The 12,414-nt window shown below is 44.2% G+C and overlaps 1 protein-coding gene across 1 annotated transcript in view; it reads right to left on the bottom strand.

Moving 5' to 3' along the window:
* The window catches only part of FBXO10 (F-box protein 10), a 31,644-nt gene extending 25,588 nt beyond the window's left edge, over positions 1-6,056 (bottom strand). Inside the window, exons 1-2 of the mRNA XM_008587333.1 lie at positions 5,465-6,056; positions 483-1,304 (exon numbers count right to left, since the gene is read on the bottom strand). Coding sequence (XP_008585555.1) covers positions 483-1,304; positions 5,465-6,049 — 1,407 coding nt within the window. The 5' untranslated portion in view covers positions 6,050-6,056. The remainder of the gene's footprint in view (positions 1-482; positions 1,305-5,464) is intronic.
* Positions 6,057-12,414: the final 6,358 nt, after the last annotated feature.

Below are 12,414 nucleotides of genomic sequence, written 5' to 3'. Positions count from 1 at the left end.
AGACATCTTTCTGGGAAGTCTTCTCAACTACACTACTCAAGTCTGTATCGAAGGCAGTGATCGTGTTTGCCTGAATTTTCCCTTATCCAGGCTAAAAAGATCTTGTTTCTTTTACTAGGACTTAGGTGACATGTTTAAGAAGCAGTATGACTAATGAAAGGAGGCAGAAGACCTGAATTCTAGTCTCAATCTTGCCTCAAACTTGCTGTGGGACCCTGAGTAAGACACCTTCCCTCTTTGGGCCTCTGTTTCCTTTTCTGTGAAATAGGAAAAACGGTTTCTGCCTTATCCAAATCAAATGGTGGACATGAAGTCCAGTGTGTGTTAATAAGTTAAAAAAGAAAATATTATTTTTTAAATGCAAAATAGCCCCATCAAACCCTTCCTACATATGGCTACCAGAGCCCTGCCACCAATCAAAATCATGTTCCTGATGACCCAGTATGGCATCATGCGTCTAGAGTAAGCCCTTATGACAGCACCTTGCTATTATGTATACACCGCACCGCATAAGTTAGATTCCGGAAGATGTTTCCTTCCATCTTGGCTCGGCCGTAGGAGCAGACAAAGACGCCTCCCTTCCCATCCCGGAAGAGGCACTTGCGGATGAGACAGCCCTGCACAGAGCTGGCCAGTGCCATGGCCTCCTTGTCCTTCTGTAGCTCCTGCTGCAGTGAGTTCAGCACTAGGCAGCTGGGCAGCTGAATGGATGCTCCTGGCAATGGTGGGCCCAGAAAGGAGCCCCCCAATACAGGGCGTGGGCCCTGCACCTGGTAGGACAGTCTGTACGTGAGCTGGTCCTCGTCCTCATCCTCACCGCTGGGGCTTAGGCCTCCATCGCTGCTGTCTGGGGTCTGGGCCACCCTTTCCCCATCACTGCCCACCTCTGCCTCCTTGGAGTCTGGCTTTGGGGAGCTAGAGGCTGGGCTGGTAGGACTCTGGCTGCCCTCAATGACAATGTCACAGGTCCTTGGGCTCCAGGCCTGGTCCCGGCTCTCCAGGTCCAGGGACATTAAAAAGTCAGAGTCCTCTGTGGGGAGCAAACTGGGAGAGGATTTGATAAGCCCTAGTAGATACTTGTAGGCCCAGTTCTTATCTGCAGAAGGGTGACCCTCAACAGTCACAGAGTTGTTTTCACTGCCCACAAATTCACAGTTTTCCAGGATACACAGGGGCACATTGTGCAGGAAGACATGGGTGTTTTTGAAGGTGCAAAACTTCACTTGGCAGGTACCTGGGCCATGTACCTGGATGTGCCCATTCTCAAAGTTGCAGTTGTCAAACTGGACATGACCTGATGTTGTCTGGGGAATAAAAAGGAGAAAATGGCTGTAAGAGGGTAAGATCTGTTTTGCTGGTCAGCACTCGAACTGCTCTATAAGGAGGGTGGAGCATGGAAAGGCCATTAGTCCTGCTGATCACCTTCCCCGCCTCCCCACCAGAGCATGGGTGTTGCCTGGCCCCAGAAGGAACTGGGGAGCTGTTCTGCATCAGACAGGGAGGAGAATTTGGAGCTAATCCCAAAGGAAGGAGGACAAGAGCACATGATGGCAGCATGACCCCTCCGAAAAACCTCAAATCTTAAGCGAATTCTCCTAATACTCAGGAAACGCTTAGTGAGAATTAGTGGGGTGTTTTGGTGGTCGTGGTGGTGAAAATGTGAAGGAGGAAAGAAGCTGAACCAGGATATGTTGGGTGAAACAGAATGAACACATGTTAATCAGGAGGTGAAGCAAGAGAGGGTGACTCCAGGGGTGAGCAGAATGGCTGGAAGAGCTTTGAATTTTTATAAACACAGGAATTAACTGGGATCGGAGCCTAACTTTACCAAACCCTCTGAAAGGTGAGGGAGCTCGGTTTCTGGGTTTTATGAAGAATGTGTCAAACCATGTGGCATTACTCTAGGTCTCAACCTTTCAATGCACTTTCACTTCATCGTACTTTCTCTCGGGCCAGCAGGCATGTGCTCTCTCCCCGAGACTGCTGCCTGTTGCATGCCACACAGCTGATATCTGAACTCGGGACATCGCTAGGTAGAGCCCTGATCACTGGCATGGGACGGGGAAGGCCAGGAAGGGCTGAGCCCTGCCTGGGCTGGGGCAGGCAGCAGGGAGGCTTGGCCACGGGTACTGGGAAAGAGTTCAGTCTGTGTAGCAACTGGTGCATGTGGGGACACAGCACAAGACAGCAGGTCACATGTCTAAAGAGAGGCGTGCTGAAAGGCAGGAAGCACTGAACAGTGGCTAAGAGCACAGGCTCTGGAGGCTGACTACATGTGACATCTCCAAGCTCTGCCTTTCAAGTGTGCCACCTTGGATGAAGGACTTCACCTCTCTAAGCCTAGGTCACCTTGTCTGCAGCATGGGCTTATTAATTAACAAACCACAGTGCCAGGAACAAAGTTGGCACTCAATAAAAGTTAGCTATTATGACCTGGGGTCACAAGAAACAGAAGACACATGGAGAGACACAAGGAGCAGAGAGTCTTCAGGGCTACTGGGTGGGGATGGGAAAGTGCTAACCCCACAGCGTAATTCATCTGAGCCCCTCAGCTCTCTGTGTCTGGTTGAGAAGCAAGCTTGGGGGGGCCCAGGGCTCTGTGCTCCTTTTTTTTTTTTTTTTTNTAATGCCAGAGGAATCTGAAGCCCATGTATACTGAGGCTAATCATAACAACACCATCATCCGAACCACTCAATTCCTGACTGACTGACCCCCAAAAGAAGAGGCGTGCCCATTTCCAAACAAATACCTCAGTCTCTACCGTGATATCTGACTCTACAAGATATCTGACTTTCAACTAAAAATGATGAGATACCCAAAGAAAAGGAAAGATCACAGTCACTCATACTTTTCTTCTTGGAGCCTCCAGCAACCAGGATCCTTCTGCCAGCCTTTACTGTCCTGGAATATTCTAAAGGGCAGAGACAGGTGACCACCCTCTGGCCACTGGATCAATCTTGCTTCTCGGCACAGGGACCCACTCAGCAGGCCCTACACTCCAATCTGCTGCTCCCTGCTTGCACCAATGCCATTCAGAATATAATTGTTACTCATGAGACATCACAGACCTTCTTTCATCATGGACCTTTTTTCAGTCAAAACCACTGAATATCGGTTTTTTGGTTCCTTGCTAGAGACTCACTGGGAATTTTAGGCCATACAACTCCTGCTGAAAGTCCCATGGGGTAGTTGTTCAAGACAGCTACAGCTAAGGCTGTGGAACTTTTTGTCTTCCCTGTCAATGACACCAACTATGAGCTGCACAATGACAGCTCCCAAGTCTGTGTCAGGGCACATCTCTCCAAGCTCCAGACCTAGGCAATAAGATGGCACCTCTGCCACATGTCACAGTTGCTTCAAACTCAGCGTGCCCAGAATGGATTCATCTTTCCCTCCACACCCTAACATTGTGCCCTGTTCCTGCCACTGCTTCAGCCACTCAGGCCAGAAACATAGGCCTCACGCCCTCAACTATCCCCTCTCAGGTCCTCCTTCTGTCTTACCAGGCTGCTCTCTCCCCCCCTCTCTATCTCTGGACCAAATTACCCCCTGCCCCTCACCCATCTCCTTGCCTCCAGCCTTGCTTCCCTGCATTCCATTCTCTACAAAGCTGACAGATGAGCACTCAAAAGACAGATCTATCCACAATCCTCTTCTGCTTGAAATCTCTCCACGGTTCCCACTGCCCTAATGGCAAGGCCTCCGTGGCCTCTGGGATCTGACTCCTGCCCACTGCCTCCCACCATGCCTCTTGCCACCCTCACCTCCTGCACCGGCCACTGACTGACTTGGAACTCCATGGAAGCACTGTGTCCTTCTGGGCCTTCCTTCTTGCCGTCTCTTACTCCTCTCGTACAGCTCGGCCCAGGCACCATTCCTCTAGGAAACCTTTCCTGGCTCCAAAAGACTAGGTCAGGTGCCCACTTTTCTGGGCTCCTATGCCACCCATGGGTTACCTCTCATAGAAACTCTCGCACTGGACTATAAGTCTTAAAAAAAAAANCAGTCCTTCCGAAACATTCTCGGGCTAAAATGCAGCCTTTTAAGCTTCGAGGGAATCCAGCATGATGTAATTTCGTCAGAAGGCTGAATTTGATTCTAACTTCACTAACTACCCATTTGAGAAAGTTACTTAGTATCTCTGACCTTCAGAACCCCGCATCTGAAAAATGAGGAAAACACATTTACTCTACCACAAATGTTTGTTGTGGTAATCAAATGAAGTTACAAATGCAATGTCACCCACATTATGAATATAGGCTTTGGATGCTAGCTTTGTCCCTTAATAAATCTGAGACCCTGGGTATGTGACAATCTTGTTGAGCATCAGTTTTCTCACCTATAAATCCAGATGACACTACCCATCTCATAGTACTGTAGGGAGGAATAAATGGGATAATGGCTTTAAAGCCTATGCCTGGCACACTCTAAGTGCATCATAAATGATTGGTGGTATAATGATTATTACGAACATGAGAGTCAATTACGTGAATATTGGTAGTAATAGTGGCACTGTAATTTTTATTGACTAGGCTCATAATCCAAGTATTACAGTTTCTAGACAACGTATAAGCTGTAGACCGTTCTGCCAGGAGCTACCAACACCTCAATATCCTATAAATCCAGATGACACTACCCATCTCATAGTACTGTAGGGAGGAATAAATGGGATAATAATGGCTTTAAAGCCTATGCCTGGCACACACTAAGTGCATCATAAATGATTGGTGGTATAATGATTATTACAAACATGAGAGTCAATTACGTGAATATTGGTAGTAATAGTGGCACTGTAATTTTTATTGACTAGGCTCATAATCCAAGTATTACAGTCAGTTTCTAGACAACGTATAAGCTGTAGACCGTTCTGCCAGGAGCTACCAACACCTCAATACACTTTATTTTGAACATATTTTCTGTTCTGTGTTCTTGGAAGGAATGTGATGGACTAATATTTCCCAACCCTGTTTCCAGTCACCCTTGAGAAGTAGCTAATCCTGGTAAAACCTGACCTCCCTTGACCCTACACAGGGTGGGGTTCATGAGCTGAGGGTCACTGATCCTGTACATCTCCTCTCTCTTTGGTTCTTTCTCTGGGCATGAGCAGCGAACATATTCTCTGCTTCCTGTCACCATGTGGCATGTTCCCAGAACCTCGCTTTCCTACACAGCTGCTCTGCCGGTGGCTCCAGTTGGTCCAGTTGGGAAGGGAAGAGGTACAAAGCAATTGTGGCTCAAAGCCTCACTTTTTAATATAGCTTTGCCAGGAATAAAGCAGAATTTTGAACTATACTGATCCCTGTGCTTATTTCTCAACTACTGGTTCAGATCTCAGAGGAGTTTTTGAATAGGAATAACTACTAACCTCTCAATTTCAACAAAAAAGGGATTACGAACCCACTGAAAAGTGGCCAAGCCCTGGGGTCAGGACTGAAAAGGCCATCTATTGATGTGGACACCCACCTTATACATGATGGGTGAGAACCAGGCTGGCATGAAGACGAGGTTGCACAGGCGTGTGGTTGAGCAGTGCTGATCAATGCTGGCGAGCAGGGCCACTTCGCCCAACCTCCCTTGGCCTACGATCTCCACAGGCACCTTCAGGATGATTTCACCTTGCTCTTCGTATACACCTGGGAACAGCACAATTCGGTCATATAGGCTGGCCAAGGCCAAGGCACTGCCTAGGCTGTCAAACTCATGGCCTGGCCCAACACTCAGGGTACGTCGCTCCCTCCTCCGGCGGAATAGAGAAAAGCAGACAGAGGACTCCAAGTCCAGGGCATTCTTGGTCCATGTCTTGGAGGCAAGATAATGCTGCTTGAAGGCCTCCCTCCAAGACTCAGGCTCCACATCAGGCTGGTTGGGCCAGTTGGGGTGGCGGCACTCGTTGCAGCCCAGACATAGCTGCCGCCACCGGGTGCTGTCGAGACTAAGGATCAGCTCATACCAGGCCCTGCACACCAGGCTGCAGCGGCCCAGATCCGGAAGGTGCAGGTAGGCTAAGATTATGCGCCACAGCTCCAGGGGGAGGCCGCCAGCCTCCATGGTCACCTGGGAGACACACACAAAACAAAAGAGGTTTTGTCTACCCTGCTTACCAGTCCCCGCTAAGATTATGCGCCACAGCTCCAGGGGGAGGCCGCCAGCCTCCATGGTCACCTGGGAGACAGACACAAAACAAAAGAGGTTTTGTCTACCCTGCTTACCAGTCCCCTTCTTAAAATACCCCCCACCATCTCTTGACCCCAGGGGTGAGCAAATGAACAAGGCCCAGCCAATCAGAGGACTCCATCCCCTCAATCAGAATCCTTCTCTGGGATTTTTCTACCTGGGATTAGCTGGGAAGACTCTTTTCTCTTCAGTCAGACACTATAAAGATATGACCCCAGAACTGCTTGCAGCCAAGTTCCCCACTTTGTGGCGGAAACCTTGTGGTATGAGAGCCAAGAAGAAATGAGTAGAGATGAAAGATAAAAATTGAAAAAGAGGAAGACAAAAGGTGAGCAAATGTGTATATATCCTGAGAGCACTGATTCTAAATTCTTAAAAGTGTTTTAGAATCTATAGTTCTTCCTTCAATTTTGTTAGGTACCCCAATGGCCTTCCAATAAATCCCTTTTCTGCTTAAGCTGGTTTTATTTGGGTTTCTGTGACTTGTAACTAAAAGAGTCTGGACTTATACAGAGGGAACCCACCTTTGGCTGTTCTGGTCTTAGCGCTCTGGATCCCCTATACTCCCAGGGAAACAACTGTTATCTCTTTACACCAACAGGAATGAGAATTTAGGCAGTGAATGTCCATCTGTCCCCCTGTTCCCAGATCAAGTAATTACTACTGTTCCCCCATTGGGGAAGCCCAAGAAAAGACTGCTGCTGGGTCAGGTACTGTGAGTTTTGGTCCTGGCTCTGCCACTGGTTACTGATGTGATCCTAGTTTCCTAAACATCTACTAGGCTGGCTGCCCAGCCATCTGCCTCCTTGCTGCCTTTGGAAATATCCTTTCCCATGTATACCACATGATCACAGAGGCAGAGCTCCCTACAAATGTGTAGAGCAATGGTATCTCAACCCATTGGCTGCAACTGATTGAACTCTGCATGCTTCCAACTGGGCCACTGAGACCTCCAAGAGAATGAGCTGTGATTCTACAATCAGGCTGGTTCTTTCCTAAATGTTGGGGGAATGAATGGCTTCTTTCCTAAGCTATAAACTCACAAATAGTTGTTAGTGATCATTTTCCATGGGTAGGGAGGGTGCAGAAGAAGCTGGTCTACATTGAGAGAAGAACGAACCAGACACACAGAAAAAAGCAGAGCAAAGGGCGGAAGGGGCATCCCAGTTTTTCTATAGCACTTCTCTCCAGTTTATTCTCAAAGCTCAGCTTTGAATGCCATCAGATATCTCTGTACTCTTACAATAAATTCTTCTTTTGGCATAAGCTGGCTTCATTGAATTTCTGTTCTTTATACCTAGTTAAAGCCCTCTCATTTATGAGTGTCAATTTCCCCACCTAAAAAACAAGAGGGTTGAGTTAGATGACCTAGAACAACTTCCAGGTCTGAAACTCTGTAGTCTCTAGAAAACTAGAAATTAGAACTAGTATCAAGGTAGACACCACAACTGACCTTAATCAAATTGTTAACCTCTCCAGGGCCTTGGTTTTCTTCTCTATTTTATGAAAATCACAATCATACTTGTCTGTTATCTAAGCCCAAAGAAGGCTAGAAGTACACAGGTGTTATGATGTCTGGAAGAAATGCTGAGCTTCCTCAAGACTGGTGTGGCTTTAACTCTACAGATTATTAGTACTGGAGCCCAGGTATGCAAGCTCTTCTATAATGATCACCCAGAGAAACTTTAGTAGGTCCTCAGGAACAATGGAGAAAAGCTGGGCTCTTGACTGTGAGATGTTATAAAGAAAAGTCTTCTTTAGCTACACCTCCTCAGTCTTTTTAAGAGAAAAATGTTCTGCTCATTCTCTATCCATTCTGTAGCTGAGTGATCACATCCATTCCCTTGGCTTCACCTATTACTGTAAATGCATGACTACAAAATCTGAATTTCTGGGCCCAGTTGTCCCTTTCAAGCTCCACCATACATGAATTCCCAATTGTCTGTTGGGCATCACTACTTGAATGTTGCATAGATACCAAAAACTCAACATTGTGTCCAAAACTGAACCCCAACTTCCACTTCAGGCCATGACTGAATAACTGGAACTGGATTCTCCCTCCTGCCATAAACAACTATAATGCTGGACAAAATATCTGAGGCAACTGAATATATGTTTTCAGGCACTGAGCAGCAAGCTGCTCAGGACTGTGATTTCTGAGAGAAAGGAATCACAGGAGGTAAGTGTAACTTTCATTTGGGGGCACATTCTTACTGTGGTGTGGGAGACAGAGCCCAAGCAGAGATGGGAGTCTCGCTGAACAGGCAGACTTGAGTTCTGTGCTGCTGAAGAGGCTGGCATTTATGAAGGAAGGTACCAGAACAGAGAGAGCAGCACAGTGTGGGTGGGGTGGGGGCAGCTTCTCGGCTGAAGGGTGGGCTGCATATACTAAGGGCAGTATTTCATCAGACCTGGCAGAGATCACCTGCTGTGGGACTAAGAACTAAATGCTGATACTCAAGATCATACGGAGCTGGGAGACAATGGAATTCCCATCCAGACAATATGGAGTATTGATGCTGAGATCCAGAAAGGATATGCCACAGGAAGAAATTCAAATTGGAAGAATAAAAGCAAGCCTGACAGGATCAAAAGGTTCTACCAGTGGTATAACTGCACGCTAGAATAAAACTAAACACTTCTAATAAAAGATAACAAGACATCCTTGACATATATGCCATAAGACAGTGTGGTACTGGCCTAAGAAAAAAGAAATCCAGAAATAGAACCATACATATTTCAGTCAGCTGATTCCTGACAAAGTGTCAATGCAATTCAATAGGTAGAGAAAGGCTTTTAATAACTGCACGCTAGAATAAAACTAAACACTTCTAATAAAAGATAACAAGACATCCTTGACATACATGCCATAAGACAGTGTGGTACTGGCCTAAGAAAAATGAAATCCAGAAATAGAACCATACATATTTCAGTCAGCTGATTCCTGACAAAGTGTCAATGCAATTCAATAGATAGAGAAAGGCTTTTAACGGCTTTTAATAACAGGCTTGATATAGATATGTATGCATGAGACAACTTGATATCCATATAGAAAAAAGTAAACTTTGACTCATACCTCACACCATACACAAAAATTAATTCAAGATTGATTGTATACCTAAACATAAAAACTAAACCTATAAAGCTTCAAGAAGAAAACACAGGAAAATATATTTGCAACCTTGGGATAGGCAAAGGTTTTGTAGAATACAAAAAGTACTAACCATGAAAGAAAAAAATTAATAAATTAGTCTATCAAAATTAAAATTTTCTGCTTATCAAAGGATATCACTGGCTGTTAGGCTAACTCACTTGGTTAGAGCAAGTTGCTAATAACACTAAAGTCAGGGTTCAGATCCCTGTACTGGCCAGCTGCCAAAAAAAAAAAAAAAAATCGTTAAGAAAATGAAAAGACAAGTGATAGAATGGGAGAAAATATTGCATATACAGGACAAAGGGCTTGTATCTAGAATACTAAGAAATTTCGCACTTAATAATAAAATTAATTCAATAAAAATAGGCAAAAAATTTGAACAGAAACCACAAAAGAAGAAAAGTGCATGGCCAATAAGTTCACAAAGAGGTGCTTAGTATCATTAGTATTCGTTATTACTCAGTTGTATTAAAATCATAATGAGATGCCACTTCACACACACTAAAACAGCTAAAATTAAAAACACTAAAAGCATCAAAGCAGCAAAGATGTAAATCAACCAGAACTTTCTTTCATTGCTGGTAGTAGTATAGAATACTGGAATTGCTTTAGAAAACTGTTTGGCAGTTCCTTCCACACTTAAATATACACCTATCCTATGACCCAGGAATTCCACTCCTAGATATTTACAAGTGATAAACAAAAACACATGTTTACAAAAAGACTTATAACAAGAATGTTTACAGCAGCTTTATTCTTAATAGCAAAGCAAGCAAACAAAAAACTGGAAACAACCCAAATGTCCATCAAAAGAAGAAAGTGGATGAACAAATTGTGGTATATTTATACAACAGATACTATTCAGCAATAAAAAGAGAGAACTACTGATACACACAAGAACAAGGATGAATCTCAGAAATAACATGCTGAAGGAAAGCAGCTAGTCACAAAAGACTATATATTGTACGATCCCATTTAGGTGAAATTCAAAAACAGACAAAACCAATCTATGATGATGAAGTCAAACAGCGCTTGTCAATGAGGTGAAGGAAATGTTTTATATGCCCATGCTGAAGGAAAGCAGCTAGTCACAAAAGACTATATATTGTACGATCCCATTTAGGTGAAGTTCAAAAACAGACAAAACCAATCTATGATGATGAAGTCAAACAGCGCTTGTCAATGAGGTGAAGGAAATGTTTTATATGCCGATTGGTGTGTTAGTTAATGGGTGCATATATCTGAACAAACTCACTGGATTGTATGCTTCAGTTCTGTGCATTTCATCATACGTAAACTATCTCAATTTAAAAAATAGTATTATCACCTTTACACCTCTGCTCTTCCACCTGTTCCATGTCCTTGGTACCTTCATCTTCCACCTTGCTGCCAAAGTCAGTAACCACGAAAACTTCCTCGATTTCTTTTCTCCCCCTTCCCTCTTTCTCTGCCCCAGCCAGTCTCTGAAGTCCTATGATTCTGTCTCCTTAAGCAATCTCTCATTTCAGTTCTTTCTTCTGTGTCCTCCTGGTCACTGAATTATTTCTGGTCTTACCATCTCTAGTTTGGATTACTACAATAGATTGTTAATCAGCTGTCCCAAAACCAGTCCTGTCTCCATCCAATCCATCTGACATATGGCTGCTATAGGTATCTTTCTAAAATACAAATCTGATCATGTCACCTGTCGGCTTAAAATTCCTCAGTGTCTCCAATGGCTTCCAGGATCAAGCCTAGTACAGACAACCAGCTTGTCTCTTTCTCTGACCTCATCTCTGACACTTGTCCCCCCGCCCCCACCCCCGGCTCTCTCAATACCTCTTTCAGAGAGCCTTTCCTTATCATCTCTTCAGAAATTAAGTGCCTCTCTGGGCTCCCACAGCATCCAGAGAATAGTTCTATCATAGCATTTCATAAAATGTAAAAAAAACCAGAGTGCACGAAGCAAATGTATAATTTAGTGAATCATTTTACAGGGCAAACACCTGTCAACATCCTTAATAAAAAGTCCACATCTTGCCAGCCACTCTAAAAGCCTCTCCATGTGCCTCATCCCAATCCTTCCTCAAAAGGTAAGTATATTCCTTATCTCTGTGGTAATTACTTCCTTGCATTTCTTTATGGTTTTATCACCCAAGTTTGCATACTTATAGTTTTAGTTTTTTCCTTAGGGTTTTAGGTTGATGGATTTTTGATTCTCATTTCATGTACAAGTTCCCATTCTACCCTTTTCTTTACAATTTTTTTGTTGAAGAACCTGACCTATTTGATCTGAATTTTGCTGACTGCATGTATACTCATGGTAGAGCTCACCTTGTTCTCCTGTCATCTGTATATCCTGCATGTTGGCAGATGGATCCAGAGGCTTGATCAAGCTTAGGTTTGACCCCTTCAGCAATACTGTAAGTGGTACTGTATCTTTTTACCAGCAGCCATATTTCTGATTGTCTCCTTTTTGATGTTAGTGGCCACTGATGCCCAATGCCTAGATCTATTAATTCACTAGAGTATTTCCATTAACAAAATGGTAATACTCTAACTGCATTATTTGTTTTTATTAGCTGAAATAGTTTTATAAAGAGATGCTTCCCTTCATCCACTATTCGATTACCCAGTGGTATAGTACACATAGGTTTGTCCAGCTTGACTCTTTCCTTTTATTTCCCACTTTTGGATAATGAGTTAATTCCCTGTCATTCTCTGAAAGTGACTAGCCCCCAAAATTTACAACCTTCTCACCTGCAAAATATACCCATTGCATCCTTGTAGCCCCTCAGAGTCTTAATAATGGTCCCCAAGTGCAAGAGTAGTGGTGCTGGCAATTCAGATATGCCAACGAGAAGCTGTAAAATGCTTCAAGTGAAGAGGTGAAAGTTCTTGACTTAAGGAAAGAAAAAAATCGTATGCAGTAGTTGCTAAGATCTATGGTAAGAACAAATCTCCTATCCACGAAATTGTGTAGGAAAAAGAAAATCTTGCTAGTTTTGCTTTTGCATCTTGGCCACAGTGCGTGATAAATACTTAGTTAAGATGGAAAAGGCATTAAATTTGTGGATGGAAGACATCAACAGAAACACATTCCAAC

Source organism: Galeopterus variegatus, unplaced genomic scaffold (genome assembly GCF_000696425.1).
Source record: "Galeopterus variegatus unplaced genomic scaffold, G_variegatus-3.0.2 Scaffold11, whole genome shotgun sequence".
Taxonomy (NCBI): Eukaryota; Metazoa; Chordata; class Mammalia; order Dermoptera; family Cynocephalidae; genus Galeopterus; species Galeopterus variegatus.
This window is presented reverse-complemented; position numbering and strand designations above follow the sequence as displayed.